The sequence below is a fragment of the Cherax quadricarinatus genome, chromosome 19, assembly GCF_038502225.1.
Source record: "Cherax quadricarinatus isolate ZL_2023a chromosome 19, ASM3850222v1, whole genome shotgun sequence".
Taxonomy (NCBI): domain Eukaryota; kingdom Metazoa; phylum Arthropoda; class Malacostraca; order Decapoda; family Parastacidae; genus Cherax; species Cherax quadricarinatus.
Window position 1 is genome coordinate 20,245,521 of NC_091310.1, and position 25,411 is coordinate 20,270,931.

General features: G+C 38.9%; 1 protein-coding gene across 4 annotated transcripts in view; it reads left to right on the forward strand.

Moving 5' to 3' along the window:
- Slmap (Sarcolemma associated protein) overlaps positions 1-25,411 on the forward strand; it is a 575,111-nt gene that overhangs the window by 517,334 nt on the left and 32,366 nt on the right. For 2 of the 4 annotated variants that reach the window (XM_070086557.1, XM_070086559.1), the window contains 4 exons: positions 5,237-5,373; positions 8,606-8,783; positions 11,289-11,860; positions 23,091-23,228. In XM_070086557.1, coding sequence (XP_069942658.1) covers positions 5,237-5,373; positions 8,606-8,783; positions 11,289-11,860; positions 23,091-23,228 — 1,025 coding nt within the window. Of the gene's footprint in view, positions 1-5,236; positions 5,374-8,605; positions 8,784-11,288; positions 11,861-23,090; positions 23,229-24,081; positions 24,709-25,411 lie in introns of those variants that run through there. The other 2 variants (XR_008406974.2, XM_070086558.1) reach the window with 2 other exon arrangements.

Here is a 25,411-nt window from a genome sequence, read left to right on the forward strand (position 1 = left end):
CAGGTTTCTAGGCCTTCTCTTTGACCGTCGGTTAACCTGGAAACCTCACATTACCTCTCTGAAGGCAACTTGTCACAGCCGGCTAAACCTTCTTAAAACCCTTGCTCATCTTTCCTGGGGAGCTGATCGTCGAACTCTGCTTCGCCTACATTCAGCCCTCGTTTTATCGAAACTCGATTATGGTGACCAGATTTATTCCGCGGCCTCTCCTGCTACTCTCTCTAGCCTTAACTCTATCCATCACCAAGGCTTACGTTTGTGCCTTGGTGCTTTTCGCTCTTCCCCTGTTGAGAGCCTCTATACAGAAGCAAATGTTCCATCCTTGTCTGATCGCCGTGATGCCCATTGCCTTCGTTACTATGTACGCTCTCACGATCTACACAATCCTTCCATTTATAGAATGGTCACCGATATTAGTAGACATTCTTTATTCGTTCGCCGCCCCTGTTTGCTCCGTCCCTTTTCTCTTCGCCTACATTCACTCTTGTCTTCCCTTCAGTTACCACCTTTATATGTTCATGTAGCATCTCACTTTTCCCTGCCCCCCTGGGAAGTTCCAGCTGTTCGGGTCTGTTCTTTCTCACTCCCTTGCTCGAAAGCTCAACTGCCTACGGTGGCTTCCCGCTCTCTTTTTCTTGATCACTTCCACTCCCATTCTCATGCCACCGCTGTGTACACAGATGGCTCTAAGTCTTCAGACGGCGTCGGATTCGCAGCAGTGTTTCCGGACAGCGTCGTACGAGGGCATTTACTATCTTCAGCTAGCATTTTTACTGCTGAACTGTATGCCATTCTTGCAGCACTTATTCGTATTGCATCTATGCCTGTGTCATCATTTGTAGTAGTCTCAGACTCCCTTAGTGCTCTACAGGCTATACGAAAATTTGATACATCTCATCCCCTAGTTCTCCGTATCCAACTTTGGCTACGCCGTATCTCTACCAAACATAAAGATATTGTTTTTTGTTGGGTCCCTGGTCATGTCGACGTACAGGGCAATGAACAGGCAGACACTGCTGCGCGGTCAGCAGTATATGACCTACCAATTTCCTATCGAGGTGTTCCATTTCTGGACTATTTTGCTGCAATAGCTACCCACCTTCGCACCCGTTGGCAACAACGTTGGTCAACTCTGCTCGGTAACAAACTTCATTCTATTAAACCGAGCATAGGTTACTGGCCGTCTTCTTGTCATCAGTGCCGAAGTTGGGAGACCACTCTCTCCCGCCTTCGCATTGGCCACACTCGTCTTACTCATGGGTATCTCATGGAGAGGCACCCTGTTCCTCTCTGTGAGCAGTGTCAAGTTCCAGTATCGATTAGCCACATTCTGTTAGACTGCCCTCTCTATCAACGAGCACGCAGAATTTACCTCCAACGTCGTCTTCGTTCTACTACTCTCTCTTTACCTTCCCTTCTTGCTGATGGACCCTCCTTTAATCCTGACTCTCTCATTGACTTCTTGACAACGACCGATTTACTCCACAAACTCTGATGATACTTTTCGCACTCCCCTCAGCCCTTTCTGGTTCAGTCTCTTGCTGCCCTTTACCCTTTCACCATCCACTGCCCCGCTGTTATCCGTAACCTGTTGCTCATCCATCTCCCTTTTGCCACCTGATGCCCTCACTTCCTTCCTGCCCTGCAGCGCTGTATAGTCCTTGTGGCTTAGCGCTTCTTTTTGATTATAATAATAATAATGTACTAGTCGACAAACAACATGAATATTTCGCTAGAACTACATTTTTTCCATTGAATGAGTGCAAGAAACCACCCATTTACCATTTTCAACTATCCAATACAGTGGTCAGAATTTAGCAATTTTGCCAATTTCACACAAATTTCAAAAAATGCCAATTTCCGAATAGTGTCCAGAACAAACAAGAAATACATTCCTTGCACTAAAATGACATTTCTTCTGCTCATTAGTCACGTCTCAAGGCCCCTCTTACATTCTTTTGCTTTCCACTTTGAATTTTTATTCTCACGAAAAATAGAAGATTTACTGTTATGCAGACTACTGCATTAGTGTAAAAAATGATATAAATCATATTGGCGCAATTGCAAAAGAATGTTAGACTCACCAGTTGACGTGTATTGGACGCTTGGCATGATTTGTTTACTTTTGAACTTTGGTAAAAATCGAACATTTCTGCTACTTTGAGCTCAATTTCAAGGTACTTTTCATTGTAAAACCAGTAAAAATCATCTCAATTTCTGTGATATGCATTCCATTCTATAAAATGAGACCAAGAAAACTAGAATACAACAATAAATACCATACAAAAATACAGTGCAAAGACGCTGTTTTATGCCAAAAAAAAACGTGAAAGTTTTTTTTTTTCTCATTATGCACTGTGTGCTGCAGGATTTTTTTTATACTGTGCACACTGACCACATAGACCCATTCTTTCATATGGAGGCCTACCAGCCTCTTCCCGCGAGATTTGACGGCGCTAGAATTTATGCGTACTAGTACGACCAAAACCCTCAAAGGGTTAAGCATCGGCGATTTCGCCCACTTTGAGCCCTATTTTCGGCCAATTCCAGTGTACTAGTCGACAAAAATCATATCTACTTCGCTAGAAATCCATTTTGTCTATCGAATGAGTACAAGAAACCACCCATTTACCGATTTCAACTATCCAATAAAGTGGTCAGAAATTAGCAATTTTGCCAATTTCACACAAATTTCAGAAGATGCCAATTTCCAAATAGGGTCCAGAATAAACTAGACAGACATTCCTGGCACTAAAATAACATTTCCTCTGTTCATTAGTCACATCACGTCCCAAGGCCCCTCTTACATCTCTTTTGCTTTCCAGTTTGAATTTTTATTCTCACAAAAAATAGTAGATTTACTGTTTTGCAGACTACTGCATTAGTGTATAAATGGTGTAGAAATGGTATAAATAATATCAGCGCACTTGTGAAAGAATATTAGACTCGCCAGTTGACGTGTATTGGACCCTTGGCATGATTTGTTTACTTTTGAACTTTGGTAAAAATCAAAAATTGGTAAAAATCAAACATTTCTGCTACTTTGAGTTCAATTTCAAGATACTTTTCATTGTGAAACCAATCAAAATGATCTCAATTTCTGTAATATGTCTTCCATTCTATAAAATGAGACCAGGAATGCTAGAATAACCATAAATACCATACGAAAATACACTGCAAAGTCGCTGTTTTAAACCAAAAACACGGTCGGAGTTTTTTTCCTCATTATGCACTGTGTGCTGCAGGATTTTTTTATACTGTGCACACTGACCACATAGACCCATTCTTTCATATGTAGGCCTACCAGCTTTCACTAGATTTGAGGGCACTAGAATTTAGGCATTCTAGTACGTCAATAACCCTGGTGCTTAAGCTTTACTAGTACATCGGAAACTCTGAAAGGGTTAATATTTTCCAGAATCTTTCTCCTCTACACTCCTCTCTTCTCTGGGTGCATAAACTCCTACTATTAGCTACGTCTCACATCCCACTTTTATTTTAATCTAAATAATTATGAATTTAAACACTTACACCTTTTCCCTTTCTTTGTCTTTCCATAATTGATTATTTAATATTATTGTTATTTCTATTTGAACTGTAGTTCTTTCAGATATACTTGGTTTAACTCCATTTACTCATTTACTCCTTCCCTCTGAAATACTCCCACTCCCTTAGCTTTGTTTCACTTAGTGCTAGTATACTCATTTTCTTCTTATAATATTAACAATCAATTCTTTATCATCTGTACTGCACACTTTCACTTTCAGATAACCCAATTTTACAAGTTACTTTTGTTGAGTCTTACATATTTGTTATAATTTACATTTTTTATTATTATTGTCACACTGGCCGATTCCCACCAAGGCAGGGTGGCCCGAAAAAGAAAAACTTTCACCATCATTCACTCCATCACTGTCTTGCCAGAAGGGTGCTTTACACTACAGTTTTTAAACTGCAACATTAACACTCCTCCTTCAGAGTGCAGGCACTGTACTTCCCATCTCCAGGACTCAAGTCCGGCCTGCCGGTTTCCCTGAACCCCTTCATAATGTTACTTTGCTCACATTCCAACAGCACGTCAAGTATTAAAAACCATTTGTCTCCATTCACTCCTGTCAAACACGCTCACGCATGCCTGCTGGAAGTCCAAGCCCCTCGCACACAAAACCTCCTTTACGCCCTCCCTCCAACCTTTTCTAGGCCGACCCCTACCCTGCCTTCCTTCCACTACAGACTGATACACTCTTGAAGACACTCTGTTTCGCTCCATTCTCTCTACATGTCCGAACCACCTCAACAACCCTTCCTCAGCTCTCTGGACAACAGTTTTGGTAATCCCGCACCTCCTCCTAACTTCCAAACTACGAATTCTCTGCATTATATTCACACCACACATTGCCCTCAGACATGACATCTCCACTGCCTCCAGCCTTCTCCTCGCTGCAACATTCATCACCCATGCTTCACACCCATATAAGAGCGTTGGTAAAACTATACTCTCATACATTCCCCTCTTTGCCTCCAAGGACAAAGCTCTTTGTCTCCACAAACTCCTAAGTGCACCACTCACCCTTTTCCCCTCATCAATTCTATGATTCACCTCATCTTTCATAGACCCATCCGCTGACACATCCACTCCCAAATATCTGAATACATTCACCTCCTCCATACTCTCTCCCTCCAATCTGATATCCAATCTTTCATCACCTAATCTTTTTGTTATCCTCATAACCTTACTCTTTCCTGTATTCACTTTTAATTTTCTTCTTTTGCACACCCTACCAAATTCATCCACCAATCTCTGCAACTTCTCTTCAGAATCTCCCATGAGCACAGTGTCATCAGCAAAGAGCAACTGTGACAACTCCCACTTTATGTGTGATTCTTTATCTCTTAACTCCACGCCTTTTGCCAAGACCCTCGCATTTACTTCTCTTACAACCCCATCTATAAATATATTAAACAACCATATTGTTATAATATTGCACAGAAGCAGTTTACCAACTGTAAATGGTGGAATGCCTAACATTTTTGAGGGCCTTTTTTTTATTGCAAAGACTTGCCTTCACCTTCCAGACAAAAGTGACATTTTTACGTTAAATACCACTTGACAACCCTTCTGAGTAAACTGTGATTTCTGTTTAATTTTTATTTTAGCCATGGTAGACTATTATTTATTAGGTAGTAAAGCTGTTGTAAGTGGAACTGTATTAATGGGACAATAATTTTTCATTAGAGCTTTTAGAAACAAGTCGAAAAGCACAAGAAACTTCAGAAAAGGAAGTGGCTCGAATTCGTGAAGATTTGGCTCAGGCATCTACAGCAGCCATAACAGCATCTCATGAGGCTTCCAACCTTCGACAACAGCTAGCTGTAAGTAGTCACTTTCACTTCGATTGTCAACACTAATTCAAATTATTGCTTAGGCAAGCCAAATGAAAATGTCAAATCAATGAGAATATTGGAGTCAAGATAGATAGCTAGGCAGGATGTTTATTTTATGGGGTTTCTAATTACGGTGAAGATGATTTGAGATTGATGATGATGACAGCCATCATCTGTTTTGATCAGCAAATCTTTGAACAGTTTGATGTGTTTCTTGTTTTATAAACTCGATGGATCACAGTCAGATGATCTGTGCCACTATAACAGGAAAACCTTATTTGCTACAAATTTTTCAGTAAATAACAAAAAGGCACAATACTGTGACTGGAACAATACACAAATAACCTGCACATAGAAGAGAGGAGCTTACGACAACGTTTCGGTCCGACTTGGACCATTTACGAAGTCACACTAACGAAAAGGAGAGCAGGATGGGTATATATAGGTAGGTGGTGGTGGTAGTAGTAGTAGTAGTAGTGGTAGTAGTGGAGGTGGAAGGAAGTGGTAATAGTGGAGGTGGTAAGAGTAGGAGGGGCCAGTCAAATACTAAGAAAGAGGAGCACTGCAAGGGAGCTAGGGGCCCACAGAGGGTAAGAGCAAGAACACCGAGGGGGGGAAAACAAATAAATAAATAAAAGGAACAAATACATAGGGCAGAAGAAAGACAACCCAAAGGAGAAAAAGGAAAGAGGAAAAGGGGAAGAGGGAGAAGAAGAAGAAAAAGGAGGAATCAGGTTAGGTCACGAGTGTTCTGAAGTTTGGAGCATTTTACAATGTAGTGGGAGAGGAAGGCATCTACAGAGATGAAGCCAGGACTAAGATTCATACAAGGAAAATTGTGTATTAGGGAGGATTCAACCAGATGGCGACTGTGAAAGTTGGAAGTAAGGGAGACAGTTTTAGCAGAAGACCAGTCAATAGGATGGCTGTGATCTCTGACGTGACAGAAAAGAGCATTGTTAGTGTCGGCAAGCCTAACACTATTTTTGTGCTCCCTAAGTCTGTCAGAAACTGGTAGATCTTTTTCTAATGGACTTAGGGAGCACAAAAATAGTGTTAGGCTTGCAGACACTAACAGTGCTCTTTTTCTGTCATGTCAGAGATCACAGCCATCCTATTGACTGGTCTTCTGCTAAAACTGTCTTCCCTACTTCCAACTTTAACAGTCGCCATCTGGTTAAATCCTCCCTAATACACAATCTTCCTAAATAACAAAAAGGCACAATACCGTGACTGGAACGATACACAAATAACCCGCACATAAAAGAGAGAAGCTTACGACGACGTTTCGGTCCGACTTGGACCATTGACAGAGTCACACTGGGACTTTGTCAATGGTCCAAGTCAGACCGAAATGTCGTCGTAAGCTTCTCTCTTTTATGTGCGGGTTATTTGTATAACACAATCTTCCTTGTATGAATCTTAGTCCTGGCTTCATCTCTGTAGATGCCTTCCTCTCCCACTACATTGTAAAATGCTCCAAACTTCAGAACACTCGTGACCTAACCTGATTCCTCCTTTTTCTTCTTCTTCTCCCTCTTCCCCTTTTCCTCTTTCCTTTTTCTCCTTTGGGTTGTCTTTCTTCTGCCCTGTGTATTTGTTCCTTTTATTTATTTACTTGTTTTCCCTCCTCAGTGTTCTTGCTCTTACCCTCTGTGGGCCCCTAGTCCCCTTGCAGTGCTCCTCTTTCTTAGTATTTGACTGGCCCCTCCTACTCTTACCACCTCCTCACTACTACTTCCTTCCACCTCCACTACTACCACCACCTGCCTATGTATACCCATTCTGCTCTCCTTTTCGTTAGTGTGACTTTGTAAATGGTCCAAGTAGGACCAAAACGTTGTCATTAGCTCCTCTCTTCTATGTGCGGGTTATTTGTATAAATTTTTCAGTCTTTCATAACATTATGACCTGTGAACATTTGTTCATATGTAGCACAGGAAGACCATCTCATATTATGAAGGGAATACTATGTATAAGATTTTAACATAATGACAGGTGACCTATCTTTAGAGAACACAATAAGGCAGATGCCACAAAGGTCAGAAAAATGACATGGTGGATAATAAGACTTTTTAAAATGAGAAATGATGTCAGTGGTGATACTACGATATCAAAATCACTTGTGTTCTCTCATCTAGAATACTGTTCAATGTTGACAATTCTATTCAGGTGAGAAGAAAGATCAGAGCTGGAAAAGGTGCAGAGATTGTTTACTGCCTTCATGGTGGCTAATAAATAATTTAAACTACTGGGAACACCTCAAAGTATTGTACAGTGAACTACATTCACTGTACAATAGTACTTTACTTGGATTACATTCCTGAAATCAACACTGTGATATGTAGAGTGAAGCACATGTGAGAAAAATTGTTGTAATCTTGACACCTCCAAAAAACAAGCAAGTTATTATTTTTAATTATTAACTCATGAAAAGTAACAAGTTTTTGTTACCTTTGTAGATGTTATTACTTTTTGGTCTAGAAACATGTCAAAAAGGTTCATGTTGCCTTACTAGGTCTACTGGGATGCAGTCAGGTTTAGACACTCATAAACAAGTGTAATAAGTCAGTGTTTAACTTCATTGGGTTATCATAACCTAAATTTACTAATGTCCTGTTTATGTGCCAATAATTTGTTGTACCATGAAGACCATTGTAAAAAATTTGTATGTTATACAGGTGCGCCTCGACTTTCAATGAGATTACACTATGACAAACCTATCGTAAGTCGAATATGAATGTGATCTGCTAAATAAATAAGGAAATAAGTAACTACTACCATTGAATAAGTAAATAAACAAATATTTGCTCTATCTAAATACCAGTATTGAAAAGTAAATAAATGAATACAAGTTACAGATTTGCCGCCTTCATGCTGGGTAATTATCTCAAGTTTCATCTCAAAAGTAATTGCTTTTGCACCATCGTAAAGTCAAAATATCGTAAGTCGAACCATCATAAGTCAAGGTATTAATGAAGTAAATGTGATTGGTAAAAAAAAAAAAAAGAAAAATAAGGGAAATGAGGAAAATTAAGAGTTCAATAAGAATTCTTCTGAGAGTCAGTGTTGGAAGAGCAGTGGGTATGCTGTCCTATCATACGCAGGGCATTCCATGGATATTATCAGATGTCAACTAATCTTGTAAAACTATGTTGTGTCTCCTGTGGAAATAAAAGTTTTATTCTTGTCTAAGTCTGTTTTTTCCCCCATTTTACAGGCTAGTGAAGCCTTAATGACTGAAAAGGTGAAGACGGTGGGATCACTACAGAGTCAAGTAAGCCGTCTTGAAGATTCATCTAAAGAGGTGCAGACACAGCTGTCAAACCTCACAGTCAGACTAAGGGATGAGCAGCAGAAGGTTCAGGCTGCCCAGGAAGAAACTCGGTTACTTAGAGGCAAGCCATGTTTTTCTTGTTTGCTTGTGAAGCATTACACTATTTTCTTAAAGCTTTCATGAAATTTCTTGATAAGACCAGTACAGTGGACCCTCCATTTTCGTCGATCTCCATTATTGCCGATTTCGGTTTTGGCCAACTCTTTTTGCTGATTTTTTGTCTCCATTTTTGTCGATTACCTCCGTTTTCATTGATCGTACAGAACCTGTCTAGTGCCGAGCATGCAGACAAAGCTGCCTCCCCCACCATTCTCAGCCAGTGTAGCGTTGTTTCTCGGTTAGTGAACATATCCTGCCTGGTCATACAAAACATTTCATAATAATCCATTTTTTGTCACTTGTTTATTCTGTCTGATGGCTAAATAAGCTACCATGGCCACAAAGAAAGCTCCTAGTGCCAGTCCTTTGGTAAAGAAAGTGAAGAACACCATAGAAATGAAAAAAGAAATCCTAAGAAAATATGATAAAGGCATACACATTGCTAAACTCGGCAGGATGTATGGGAAGTCGCCATCAACAATCAGCTCCATTGTGGCAGAAAGAAAAGAAATCATGGAAACTGATGTTGCAAAAGGAGTGAATGCGATAGGCAGACAGAGATTCCAAACAACTGAAGAAGTGGAGAAATTGTTGTTGGTGTGGATCAGAGAGAAAGAGTTAGCAGGAGATAGTGTTGTGCAGTCAATTATTTGTGAAAAGGCAAGACAGTTACATGACGACCTCTTAAAGAAACTGCCTGAAACAAGTGCTGATGTAGGTGAATTTAAGGCTAGCAAAGGCTGGTTTGAAAAATTCAAGAAGCGAAGTGGCATACACAGTATTGTAAGGCACGGCAAGGGTGCCAGTTCAGACAGACAAGTGGCTGAAAATGTTATGTAGAGGCTAAAAAATTCTAACCCCCAGCAAGTGTTCAGTTGTAATGAAACAGGCCTGTTTTGGAAGAAAATGCCAAAGAAGACCTACATTATGCAGGAGGAAAAGGCACTCCCAGGACACAAATCTATGAAAAACAGGCTAACTTTCTTGTTGTGTGGTAATGCTAGCGGGGATTTGAAAGTGAAGCCTTTACTGGTGTATCACTCTGAAAATTAGTGTGTTCAAGAAAGAATAGTGTTGTCAAGAGTAAATTGTGTGTGATGTGGAAGGCAAACAGTAGGGCATGGGTCACAAGGGAAATTTTCCTGGAATGGTTTAATGAAGTGTTTGGCCCCAGTGTGAAAAAATACCTCCTGGATAATAAAGTGCCACTCCAGTGCCTCCTGTTAATGGACAATGCTCCTGCTCGTCCTCCAGACTTGGAAGACCAATTGTCTAAGGAATTCATTTTTGTGACAGTGAAGTTTTTGCCTCCTAACACCACTCCTCTCCTCCAGCCCATGGACCAGCAGATCATTGTAAACTTCAAAAAACTGTACACCAAGGCAATGTCTCAAAGGTGCTTGGACATAACCTCGGACTCTGAATTGACCCTAAGAGAGTTTTGGAAGAATCACTTCAATATCTTCCACTGCATAGGCAGGAAGTGACTGAGAGAACGCTGAACTCTGCTTGGAGAAAATTGTGGCCAGATTGTGTCCAAAAGAAGGATTTGAAGGGTTTGAGGTTGACCCTGTTGATCCTACACCTGTTGTGCAATCAATTGTGGCATTGGGAAATTCCATGGGGTTGGATGCGAGTGGCCAGGATGTGGAAGAGTTGGTGGAGGACCACAATGAAGGGCTAACCACTGATGAGCTGCAATACCTTCATCTGCAACAGCAACAGACCACAGCTGAGAAAATTGCTTCCGAGGAGGAGGAAGAGAGATGGAAGAAGATGCCTTCTTCAAAGATTAAGGAGATTTGTGCAATGTGGACTAAAGTGCATTCATTTGTGGAGGAACATCACCATGAGAAAGCTGTTGCAATCCATGCTGGTGACTTTCATAATGACAATGCCATGTCCCTTAGGCAAATCTTAGAGATGCCAGAAACAGACCTATCTGGACAGATATTTTGTGCGACAGGGATTCAGTGACTCAAGCTGGTCCTAGTGGCAGTAAAAAACAAAGGAGGGAAGTGACCCTAGATAAGGACTTGGTACCTAGAGTCCTCATGGAGGGGGATTCCCCTTCCACACAATAACCTATCTTCCCTCTCCCCTCCTCCCTGTCTTCCTTCCAGCATGTAACTATCTTTAAGGTAAAAAAAAAAAAAATTTGTTGATACTTCTGGGTGTCTGGAACGGATTAATTCCATTTACATTATTTCTTATGGGGAAAATGGTTTCGGTTTTGGCCAATTTCAGTTTTGGCCAATGGCTCAGGAGTGGATTAAACAAAAACCGAGGGTCCACTGTAATACATATAGAGAGCCATGTTTATTAGGAGCAAAAATGACAAAATAGGGAATTGCAGTTGAATTTTTTTTTAGTAATTGGTAATTTTTTTTTTTTTTTTGTATTTAAGCATGTATGGTTATCCTTATTCTTAGATTATATGAAATATGAATATTTTTGTAATTTGCAGAGAAACTAAGTGAGGCTGAAGAATTAGCAAGCCTTAGTGTACAGGAAGCTGAATCTCTAAAGAGACGGATAGTTGGGCTTGAGGAGCGGTTACAATTCAACCAGGCCTCTCCAACAACACCTCTTATTCTTCCTCCTCCACCTTGTATCCCCAGTGGTAGTAATGAAGTTTCAAACAAGGAGACACTTGGTGAATGTGATACCACTGTAGCAGTATGTGGAGGATCTGCTGAGGAGAGAACTGCCAGTACAATTATAGATGAAAATTCTACATCTACCTCAAAAACACAAATTTGCAGTATACCAGACAACTCTGGAAGTCAGACTAATGTCACAGATATACCAGAAATCAGTCATTCATTTGTAACCAAAGAAGTGGAACTTAGTGAGCTTAAAAATACTCTGAAAAAATTAAAAGAAGAGCTGTCACAAACTCAGAAAGAATGTGCATCTTTGCAAGAGAGAGAACGCATCCTTCAGTATACACTAGATACTGAAAAGAGAAAAACAAATGGCAGTTTGAATGATACTCATCAAGATATGATGGATGGATTAATAACTCCTGTTTTAAAGGTAAATATTCTATTAAATATTTTTCTCCTCATTAACTCTTGTCTGTGTTCTTACTGCCATCTATTAATTAATGAAGAATTTAATTCATCAGTGGTTTGTTTAAAGAACCATTGTTTAGGTATTCTTTATTTATGAGCTTGTGTTCTTCCATCACAAGCATTTAGAGTACAGTACCTTTTAACCACTTCTCTGCCCTTGCCATAGTACTATGCCATGATTTCAGTTTACTAGGATAAGCTGTGAGTGGTAAATTTGGATCTAGATATGAGAGAATGGGTAAGTATGCTCCATGTGAAAAAAAATCCTGCGGCATGCAGTGCACAATAAGAAAACAACAGCAACCATGTTTTTGGTTTAAAACAACAAGTTTGTGGTTTATTTTTGTGTTTTTTACAGCTGTATACTTGGTTTCTTGGTCTCATTTGATAGAATGGAAAATATATTACAGAAATTGAGATGATTTTGATTGGTTTCAGGGCTGAAAATAAATTGAAATTGAGCTCAAAGTAGCAGAAATGTTTGATGTTTGCTGATATTCAAGAGTAAACAAATCACGTCACTCGTCCTATCCACATCTAACTGTTGGGTCTAATGTACGTTCAGAAATGCACTGATAATATTTATACAATCGATACAATATTGCATAACAGTAAATCTTCTATTTTTTATACGAATAGAAAAATCAAAATAGAATTCATACATAAAGCCTGGGAATGTAACTAATGAACAGAGAAAATGTTATTTTAGTACCAGGAGTGCCTACATTGTTTATTCTGGACCCTGTTTTGAAACTGCAATATTCTGAAATTTGTGTGAAGTTGGCCAAATTACCTATTGCTGATCACTTTATTGGGTAATTGAAATAGTTGATTGGGCAATTTCTTGTGGTCAGTCAATAAAATGGATGACATACTAGCAAAATAGCTAAGAATTTGGTTGGCTGGAACAATGTAATTGGCCAAAAATAGGACTCAAAGTGGGCAAAAATCGCTGATGCCTCGGTATCGCTGACGCTGCAAAATTCACGAAAGCATAGTTTTGTCAGTTTTCCTTAAAATTTAATTTGTTCTTTTATTACCTTCAGAAAAAGATTCTCTACTATTTCATAAGGAAAAATAATTTTTTTTTTTTAAATCCTTGGAAAATGTGGATGAGTTTCAGATCAGGGGTCTGGACAGTGAAAGGTGGTTAATGTTCCTGCTTATCTCCCTTCCTTTTGCTTTGTCATTTGGTTTTTGCCTCTCTATTTCCATTGTTGTCATTCTTCCATGCTAAATGAACTTTTTTTTTTTTTTTTTTTTTTTCAACAAGTCGGTCGTCTCCCACCGAGGCAGGGTGACCCAAAAAAAACAGAAAGAAAATCCCCAAAAAGAAAATACTTTCATCATCATTCAACACTTTCACCACACTCACACATTATCACTGCTTTTGCAGAGGTGCTCAGAATATAACAGTTTAGAAGCATATACGTATAGAGATACACAACATATCCCTCCAAACTGCCAATATCCCAAACAACTCCTTTAAAGTGCAGGCATTGTACTTCCCATTTCCAGGACTCAAGTCCGACTATATGAAAATAACCGGTTTCCCTGAATCCCTTCACTAAATATTGCCCTGCTCACACTCCAACAGATCGTCAGGTCCCAAGTATCATTCGTCTCCATTCACTCCTATCTAACACGCTCATGCACGCTTGCTAAATGAACTATGAATTATTATTAATGTTATGTGAGTAAATTACCTGCATAAGGTTTACAGGGTATTACCTGAATTATTACAGGCAAGTAATTTGGGTGAGATAAGTGGGATTTAAGTCACAGTAGGTCGCAGGACTGTAACTCCCTTGATGCCCACTTTATCACCACTTGCACAAAAAGCTAGACCTGACATTAAATTAATAATTACAATATTAAACATTAGTACCGATAATGGTAAATTGTAAAATACTGTTTACTCTATATGATTAGGCTTGCTGGGTACACAGAATATAATTATTGGACATAAATTAGAAGTGTTATTTAGAAGGAAATTCGTATTACCACTTAATTACCGTTAATTACTTAACCCTTTCAGGGTCCCCAGGCCCTCTCCCAGACTTGTTCTCAGGGTTGCCCAAATTTAAAAAAAAAAAAATTATTTTTTCTTGTGAAAAGATAGAGAATCTTTTCCCGATCATAATGACATCAAAAGTATGAAATTATGCTCTCGCGAAGTTAGCAGTCTCAACGATGTTTACCCATTGGCGATTTTGCTCACTTTGAGCCCTATTTTCGGCCAATTCCAGTGTACTAGTCGACAAAAATCATAACTATTTCACTAGAACTCCATTTTTTCTATCGAATGAGTACAAGAAACCAACCATTTACCGATTTCAACTATCCAATACAGTGGTCAGAATTTAGCAATTTTGCCAATTTCACACAAATTTCAAAGGATGCCAATTTCCAAATAGGGTCCAGAATAAACAAGAAAGACATTCCTGACACTAAAATAACATTTCCTCTGTTCATTAGTCACGTCCCCATGCCCCTCTTACATTCTTTTACTTTCCACTTTGAATTTTTATTCTCACAAAAAAATAGAAGATTTACTGTTATGCAAACCACTGCATTAGAGTAGAAATGGTATAAATAATATCGGCGCACTTGTGAAGGAATATTAGACTCGCCAGTTGACGTGTATTGGACGCTTAGCATGATTTGTTTACTTTTGAACTTTGGTAAAAATCGAACATTTCTGCTAGTTTGAGCTCAATTTCAAGGTACTTTTCTTTGTAAAGCCAGTCAAAATCATCTCAATTTCTGTAACATGTCTTCCATTCTATAAATTTTGAACAGGAAAACTAGAATACAAAAATAAATACCATACGAAAATACAGTGCAAAGTCGCTGTTTTAATCCAAAAACATGGTCAAAGTTTTTTTTTTTTCTCATTACGCACTGTGTGAAGAATTTCCCAAGCATCCAGCAGCTTACGTATAATAACTGTCTGGGCGAGTAATTGTCACTGCACAATTAAGACTCTCAATATCCCACTTATTTCACACAATTTTAAACTCGTACTTTAAAACCAACACAAAAGACTGTGTGTGTGTGTGTGTGTGTGTGTGTGTGTGTATATGTATGTATGTATGTATGTATGTATATATATATATATATATATATATATATATATATATATATATATTCTTCTTTCAACAAACCGGCCGTATCCCACCGAGGCAGGGTGGCCCAAAAGGAAAAACGAAAGTTTCTCTTTTCAAATTTAGTAATTTATACTAGAGAAGGGATTACTAGCCCCTTGCTCCCGGCATTTTAGTCGCCTCTTACAACACGCATGGCTTACGGAGGAAGAATTCGTTTTTCAACAAGTCGGCCGTCTCCCACCGAGGCAGGGTGACCCAAAAAAGAAAGAAAATCCCCAAAAAGAAAATACTTTCATCATCATTCAACACTTTCACCACACTCGCACATTATCACTGTTTTTGCAGAGGTGCTCAGAATACAACAGTCTAGAAGCATAAACATATAAAGATACACAACATATCCCTCCAAACTGCCAATATCCCAAACCCCTCCTTTAAAGTGCAGGCATTGTACTTCCCATTTCCAGGACTCAAGTCCGACTATATGAAAATAACCGGTTTCCCTGAATCCCTTCACTAAATATTACCCTGCTCACACTCCAACAGATCGTCAGGTCCCAAGTACCATTCGTCTCCATTCACTCCTATCTAACACGCTCACGCACGCTTGCTGGAAGTCCAAGCCCCTTACCCACAAAACCTCCTTTACCCCCTCTCTCCAACCCTTTCGAGGACGACCCCTACCCCGCCTTCCTTCCCCTATAGATTTATATGCTTTCCATGTCATTCTACTGTGATCCATTCTCTCTAAATGACCAAACCACCTCAACAACCCCTCTTCTGCCCTCTGACTAATACTTTTATTAACTCCACACCTTCTCATAATTTCCACACTCCGAATTTTCTGCATAATATTTACACCACACATTGCCCTTAAACAGGACATCTCCGCTGCCTCCAACCGTCTCCTCGCTGCTGCATTTACCACCCAAGCTTCACACCCATATAAGAGTGTTGGTACTACTATACTTTCATACATTCCCTTCTTTGCCTCCATAGATAACGTTTTTTGACTCCACATATACCTCAACGCACCACTCACCTTTTTTCCCTCATCAATTCTATGATTAACCTCATCCTTCATAAATCCATCCGCCGACACGTCAACTCCCAAGTATCTGAAAACATTCACTTCTTCCATACTCCTCCTCCCCAATTTGATATCCAATTTTTCTTTATCTAAATCATTTGACACCCTCATCACCTTACTCTTTTCTATGTTCACTTTCAACTTTCTACCTTTACACACATTCCCAAACTCATCCACTAACCTTTGCAATTTTTCTTTAGAATCTCCCATAAGCACAGTATCATCAGCAAAAAGTAACTGTGTCAATTCCCATTTTGAATTTGATTCCCCATAATTTAATCCCACCCCTCTCCCAAACACCCTAGCATTTACTTCCTTTACAACCCCATCTATAAATATATTAAACAACCATGGTGACATTACACATCCCTGTCTAAGACCTACTTTTACCGGGAAGTAGTCTCCCTCTCTTCTACACACCCTAACCTGAGCCTCACTATCCTCATAAAAACTCTTTACAGCATTTAATAACTTACCACCTATTCCATATACTTGCAACATCTGCCACATTGCTCCTCTATCCACTCTATCATATGCCTTTTCTAAATCCATAAATGCAATAAAAACTTCCCTATCTTTATCTAAATACTGTTCACATATATGCTTCAATGTAAACACCTGATCTACACATCCCCTACCCACTCTAAAACCTCCTTGCTCATCCGCAATCCTACATTCTGTCTTACCTCTAATTCTTTCAATTATAACCCTACCGTACACTTTTCCTGGTATACTCAGTAAGCTTATTCCTCTATAATTTTTACAGTCTCTTTTGTCCCCTTTCCCTTTATATAAAGGGACTATACATGCTCTCTGCCAATCCCTAGGTACCTTCCCCTCTTTCATACATTTATTAAACAAAAGTACCAACCACTCCAACACTATATCCCCCCCTGCTTTTAACATTTCTGTCATGATCCCATCAGTTCCAGCTGCTTTACCCCCTTTCATTTTACGTAATGCCTCACGTACCTCCCCCACACTTACATTCTGCTCTTCTTCACTCCTAAAAGATGGTATACCTCCCTGACCAGTGCATGAAATTACTGCCTCTGTTTCTTCCTTAACATTTAAAAGTTCCTCAAAATATTCTCGCCATCTACCCAATACCTCCATCTCCCCATCTACTAACTCCCCTACTCTGTTTTTAACTGACAAATCCATATTTTCCCTAGGCTTTCTTAACTTGTTTAACTCACTCCAAAATTTTTTCTTATTTTCATTAAAATTTCTTGACAGTGCCTCTCCCACTCTATCATCTGCTCTCCTTTTGCACTCTCTCACCACTCTCTTTACCTTTCTTTTACTCTCCATATACTCTGCTCTTCTTATAACACTTCTGCTTTGTAAAAACCTCTCATAAGCTACCTTTTTCTCTTTTATCACACCCTTTACTTCATCATTCCACCAATCACTCCTCTTTCCTCCTGCCCCCACCCTCCTATAACCACAAACTTCTGCCCCACATTCTAATACTGCATTTTTAAAACTATTCCAACCCTCTTCAACCCCCCCACTACTCATCTTTGCACTAGCCCACCTTTCTGCCAATAGTCGCTTATATCTCACCCGAACTTCCTCCTCCCTTAGTTTATACACTTTCACTTCCCTCTTACTTGTTGTTGCCACCTTCCTCTTTTCCCATCTACCTCTTACTCTAACTGTAGCTACAACTAAATAATGATCCGATATATCAGTTGCCCCTCTATAAACATGTACATCCTGGAGCCTACCCATCAACCTTTTATCCACCAATACATAATCTAATAAACTACTTTCATTACGTGCTACATCATACCTTGTATATTTATTTATCCTCTTTTTCATAAAATATGTATTACTTATTACCAAATTTCTTTCTACACATAGCTCAATTAAAGGCTCCCCATTTACATTTACCCCTGGCACCCCAAATTTACCTACTACTCCCTCCATAACATTTTTACCCACTTTAGCATTAAAATCCCCAACCACCATTACTCTCACACTTGATTCAAAACTCCCCACGCATTCACTCAACATTTCCCAAAATCTCTCTCTCTCCTCTACACTTCTCTCTTCTCCAGGTGCATACACGCTTATTATAACCCACTTTTCACATCCAATCTTTATTTTACTCCACATAATCCTTGAATTAATACATTTATAGTCCCTCTTTTCCTGCCATAGCTTATCCTTCAACATTATTGCTACTCCTTCTTTAGCTCTAACTCTATTTGAAACCCCTGACCTAATCCCATTTATTCCTCTCCACTGAAACTCTCCCACCCCCTTCAGCTTTGTTTCACTTAAAGCCAGGACATCCAGCTTCTTCTCATTCATAACATCCACAATCATCTCTTTCTTATCATCTGCACAACATCCACGCACATTCAGACTTCCCACTTTGACAATTTTCTTCTTCTTATTCTTTTTAGTAATCTTTACAGGAAAAGGGGTTACTAGCCCATTGTTCCCGGCATTTTAGTTGACTTTTACAACACGCATGGCTTACGGAGGAAAGATTCTTATTCCACTTCCCCATGGATATAAAAGGAAAATTAATAAGACCAAGAACTATTAAGATAAAATCAAAGAAAACTCAGATGAGTGTGTATAAATAAATGTGTACATGTATGTGTAGTGTGACCTAAGTGTAAGTAGAAGTAGCAAGACATGCCTGTAATCTTGCATATTTATGAGACAGACAAAAGACATCAGCAATCCTACCATCATGTAAAACAATCACAGGCTTCGTTTTACACTCACTTGGCAGGACGGTAGTACCTCCCTGGGTGGTTGCTGTCTACCATTGTGGATGTTATGAATGAGAAGAAACTGGATGTTCTGGCTTTAAGTGAAACAAAGCTGAAGGGGGCGGGAGAGTTTCAATGGAGAGGAATAAATGGGATTAGGTCAGGGGTTTCAAATAGAGTTAGAGCTAAAGAAGGAGTAGCAATAATGTTGAAGGATAAGCTATGGCAGGAAAAGAGGGACTACAAATGTATAAATTCAAGGATTATGTGGAGTAAAATAAAGATTGGATGTGAAAAGTGGGTTATAGTAAACGTGTATACACCTGGAGAAGAGAGAAGTGTAGAGGAGAGAGAGAGATTCTGGGAAATGTTGAGTGAATGCGTGGGGAGTTTTGAATCAAGTGTGAGAGTAATGGTGGTTGGGGATTTCAATGCTAAAGTGGGTAAAAATGTTATGGAGGGAGTAGTAGGTAAATTTGGGGTGCCAGGGGTAAATGTAAATGGGGAGCCTTTAATTGAGCTATGTGTAGAAAGAAATTTGGTAATAAGTAATACATATTTTATGAAAAAGAGGATAAATAAATATACAAGGTATGATGTAGCACGTAATGAAAGTAGTTTGTTAGATTATGTATTGGTGGATAAAAGGTTGATGGGTAGGCTCCAGGATGTACATGTTTATAGAGGGGCAACTGATATATCGGATCATTATTTAGTTGTAGCTACAGTTAGAGTAAGAGGTAGATGGGAAAAGAGGAAGGTGGCAACAACAAGTAAGAGGGAGGTGAAAGTGTATGAACTAAGGGAGGAGGAAGTTCGGGCGAGATATAAGCGACTATTGGCAGAAAGGTGGACTAGTGCAAAGATGAGTAGTGGGGGGGTTGAAGAGGGTTGGAATAGTTTTAAAAATGCAGTATTAGAATGTGGGGCAGAAGTTTGTGGTTATAGGAGGGTGGGGGCAGGAGGAAAGAGGAGTGATTGGTGGAATGATGAAGTAAAGGGTGTGATAAAAGAGAAAAAGGTAGCTTACGAGAGGTTTTTACAAAGCAGAAGTGTTATAAGAAGAGCAGAGTATATGGAGAGTAAAAGAAAGGTGAAGAGCGTGGTGAAAGAGTGCAAAAGGAGAGCAGATGAAAGAGTGGGAGAGGCACTGTCAAGAAATTTTAATGAAAATAAGAAAAAATTTTGGAGTGAGTTAAACAAGTTAAGAAAGCCTAGGGAAAGTATGGATTTGTCAGTTAAAAACAGAGTAGGGGAGTTAGTAGATGAGGAGAGGGAGGTATTAGGTAGATGGCGAGAATATTTTGAGGAACTTTTAAATGTTAAGGAAGAAAGGGAGGCGGTAATTTCATGCACTGGCCAGGGAGGTATACCATCTTTTAGGAGTGAAGAAGAGCAGAATGTAAGTGTGGTGGAGGTACGTGAGGCATTACGTAGAATGAAAGGGGGTAAAGCAGCTGGAACTGATGGGATCATGACAGAAATGTTAAAAGCAGGGGGGGATATAGTGTTGGAGTGGTTGGTACTTTTGTTTAATAAATGTATGAAAGAGGGGAAGGTACCTAGGGATTGGCGGAGAGCATGTATAGTCCCTTTATATAAAGGGAAAGGGGACAAAAGAGATTGTAAAAATTATAGAGGAATAAGTTTACTGAGTATACCAGGAAAAGCATACGGTAGGGTTATAATTGAAAGAATTAGAGGCAAGACAGAATGTAGAATTGCGGATGAGCAAGGAGGCTTCAGAGTGGGTAGGGGATGTGTAGCTCAAGTGTTTACATTGAAGCATATATGTGAACAGTATTTAGATAAAGGTAGGGAAGTTTTTATTGCATTTATGGATTTAGAAAAGGCATATGATAGAGTGGATAGAGGAGCAATGTGGCAGATGTTGCAAGTATATGGAATAGGTGGTAAGTTACTAAATGCTGTAAAGAGCTTTTATGAGGATAGTGAGGCTCAGGTTAGGGTGTGTAGAAGAGAGGGAGAATACTTCCCGGTAAAAGTAGGTCTTAGACAGGGATGTGTAATGTCACCATGGTTGTTTAATATATTTATAGATGGGGTTGTAAAAGAAGTAAATGCTAGGGTGTTCGGGAGAGGGGTGGGATTAAATTATGGGGAATCAAATTCAAAATGGGAATTGACACAGTTACTTTTTGCTGATGATACTGTGCTTATGGGAGATTCTAAAGAAAAATTGCAAAGGTTAGTGGATGAGTTTGAGAATGTGTGTAAAGGTAGAAAGTTGAAAGTGAACATAGAAAAGAGTAAGGTGATGAGGGTATCAAATGATTTAGATAAAGAAAAATTGGATATCAAATTGGGGAGGAGGAGTATGGAAGAAGTGAATGTTTTCAGATACTTGGGAGTTGACGTGTCGGCGGATGGATTTATGAAGGATGAGGTTAATCGTAGAATTGATGAGGGAAAAAAGGTGAGTGGTGCGTTGAGGTATATGTGGAGTCAAAAAATGTTATCTATGGAGACAAAGAAGGGAATGTATGAAAGTGTAGTAGTACCAACACTCTTATATGGATGTGAAGCTTGGGTTGTAAATGCAGCAGCGAGGAGACGGTTGGAGGCAGTGGAGATGTCCTGTCTAAGGGCAATGTGTGGTGTAAATATTATGCAGAAAATTCGGAGTGTGGAAATTAGGAGAAGGTGTGGAGTTAATAAAAGCATTAGTCAGAGGGCAGAAGAGGGGTTGTTGAGGTGGTTTGGTCATTTAGAGAGAATGGATCAAAGTAGAATGACATGGAAAGCATATAAATCTATAGGGGAAGGAAAGAGGGGTAGGGGTCGTCCTCGAAAGGGTTGGAAAGAGGGGGTAAAGGAGGTTTTGTGGGCGAGGGGCTTGGACTTCCAGCAAGCGTGCATGAGCGTGTTAGATAGGAGTGAATGGAGACGAATGATACTTGGGACCTGACGATCTGTTGGAGTGTGAGCAGGGTAATATTTAGTGAAGGGATTCAGGGAAACTGGTTATTTTCATATAGTCGGACTTGAGTCCTGGAAATGGGAAGTACAATGCCTGCACTTTAAAGGAGGGGTTTGGGATATTGGCAGTTTGGAGGGATATGTTGTGTATCTTTATACGTATATGCTTCTAAGCTGTTGTATTCTGAGCACCTCAGAATATATATGTATTTTATACTGCACACACTGACCACACAGACCCATTCTTTCATATGTAGGCCTACCAGCTTTCTCTCACTAGATTTGAGGGTGCTAGAATTTAGGCGTACTAGTATGTCAAAAACCCTGGTGCGTAAGCCGTACTAGTACGGCTGAAACCCTGAAAGGGTTAATTACCATTTAATTACTAGATCATAATTATTTTTTGGAAACACACCCTAACGCTACCTCTACAGCTAGGATTTACGATGGCCAAAGCAAAAACTGCTGTACATTATGGGTAAGCGTCACTTAGCTAAGGTGTGCTGCCAGGAAGAATTGGAGTCCTCAATTTTTCTGTCCTTGTTGCTGAATTGTAAAGGTTTATCACTCTATTTATCCCAATTCTTTAGCAGGAACGTGTCAGCACTTTCTACATTATGGATTGAGGCCAATATACACCAATTGACCTTCGAGAATGCCTGATTACATTGCACAATTCAGTCCAGTGTTCACACATTAAATTCAATATGGCATCTCCTGCCGCATCACTCCCCGGCTGTTCTGCATCCCCCCTCACTCGAAATTTCTCTAAGGGTCCAAATAGCATCACGTTTTAATACACAATTATTATATTATTCATTTATATGCTCTACATTTAGGAAATTATGTAAAAAATTTCCACATGAATATTGCTGTCATTCATCCATGCTACATGAACATTGTTGTCATTCATCAATGCTACATGGACATTTTTGTCATTCATTCATGCTACATGAACATTGCTGTCATTCGTCCATGTTACATGAAAATTGTTGTCATTCATCCATGTTACATGAACATTTAATCATTTTCATTAGCAGTCTGTCTTGTTATTATATCATCTCTTAGTTCATTATACTATCTCCTGTCATTATATTATCTCATTGTTCATTCTTACAGAAACTTGGATATGAACTTTACTGTTTCAATATTGACAGTGCTACACACACACACACACACACACACACACACACACACACACACACACACACACACACACACACACACACACACACACACACACACACACACACACACTCACTCACACACTCACACACTCACTCACTCACTAAATTGATACTTTTATACATGTTTCAGGATGGATCACTGTTGTCCAACAAATTGGAAAATCTTCAGGAAGAGTTGGCTTTAGTGAGGGAAGAGCGAGATAAACTACAAAACAAACTTAGCATAGTGAATGAAGATTTTCAGCAACTGGCTGTACAAAATGGGATGGTATGTTTACTTCATTGTTTAGCCTATGTCTGAGCCTGTTCATTATATTGTTTTCTATATCTAATTTAAGTAATTTGTAAAAGCTCATGATTTTTCTTTATTTCTTAATTTTATATAATTTAATTTTTCATTTAATTTCATATTTTTTACTTAGAGCTGACATTCTGCACTTTAATTTTTACTTGTACTGTATTTTAGCAATTTCATTAATTTGAATATTATTAAATAAGTTCTTTTGCTATGTATATTATGTATAATAGGAAGTCTTCTTATTGTTTGCTGTCTTATTATCAGAAATAAGTTTCTATATCTTCTTTAAATGAATCTTTTGCATGAATTTAAATATATTAAGCACTGATAGTTTTTTTCAGCCTTAGCTCTTTCAGGCTTTTTCTTTATCTTGAATGTAACAATAAGGGGACTTGACTTCTTTTGTTTTACCCACTTGCCTCAGCATGATTGCCACATACCTGCAAGTGTCATGTCTTATAGATGCAGAATATAAATACAAAATCAGTTTTGTGGATCAAGTAAAGATGAGATCTAATAGTGTTGCAATGATTGTTCCCACATTAAGATGAAGTATGTCAGATACCAGAAAACTTTGCTACAATAGTTTGCCTTAAAAGTTTTCCACGAAGATTTAATTTAGTGTATTATCTTTTCTTTTTTTTCTTGTTACTCAGCTACAGTGGAGGGCTTTAGCACTTCTGTATATAAGACTGTCTAAAATAAATGTAAGCATTTTTATATATTTATAATTATTATAACTTAGTCATCTTAGAGACATGATGCATGCTGAGGCATATTGGATTGTTTTCTTACGTTTGGTTGTTTATTGCTCTCCCCGCAGACGATCCCAACGTGGGTCTTGCTAGTTATGGGGGTGGCTCTACTTCTTTTCTCTGATTTTCTTCAAAGCCTTTTGTAGGAAAAAATAAGCAAAGCTTTGATACACCCATTTTTGCCTAGTGTTTATGTATATGCACAAAAAGCTTGTTGTAAAGAAACTTGTATTTATACAATGTGCAAAAGCAACAGAATAATTAGAGTTATTGAAAAGTCATTTTCCAGCAACATATGTGATTATTGTGCCATTTTTTGTTAGTGATGTGTAGGATATAATTATCAAATGTACAGTATGTAGATTGTACAGTTTCCCTTGATATTGATTAACGTTAACAGAACTAGTATATATTAACTATAATATTGCATATTCTCTTCTAATCTTGTATCTATGTAATATAAATTCAGTATGTATATATAGCTATTTAAAAAAAAAAAAAGAAGTAAGTCCTAGTGTAAAAAATCTAATAGCCAAGAGAATTAAATACAAGCCCTGAGTGCAACAGAGAAAGTTAGCCTGAGCCAGTCCCAGAAGCCTTGTGATATTAGCCAATGTAAGCCCTGCAGAGGCCCTTAGAAGGCCCATGGGAAGAGGTTGTTGCTGCCTCGGCCCCACCACAAGTCACACCAACAGGTAATTGATGGCACATCTAGTGCCGTGTGTTGCTAGTTGCAGGAGTGTTGTAGGGAGAGAGTAAAACCTGGGATTGATAATTACTTCTTGATCTTGTTCACACATCTGTTCTTCTTGGGCCCTATAACAGTGTGAGGCTGAAGAGATTTGCAGCAATTAATAAAGAAACCCTTTTAATTCTGTGTGTTTAAGTTATTGATTCATGATTGTTAGACTGTTAGGCGTGTATTCAGAGCTAATTATCATTAATTTATATACAGTATACTTAAATTCAAGCACATTCAAATGTTTATGAAGTTTCAGAGCCTCTTTTGAAATGGAGTAAGCCATCAATTAGAGCACAAGTTACTTTACTGAAAATCTGCATCTCATCTAAAATAACATTAGATGATGTAAAGAATATTTGAGAACAATGGGGTTACTTTCCAGACACCTCCAGGTTTGCTAAACAAATAAAAAACTTAACATGGGAAATATAATGCAGCTTATCCTATCTTTTATTGTGTTTTTCATTGCCTGAAGCATTTGAAGTGTGGAGAAGGCTAATATGGGCCTGTTGACCAGGGTTTGGATGTAGTGAGGTTTATCACTGACATGCATATAGAAGGCACCATCAATGGCTTTCTTCTTGTTGGAGTAGATAGGGCCACAGACAGCTTACACCTTATCAAGCTGTCAATATGGGAACACTAGTTCTATATAA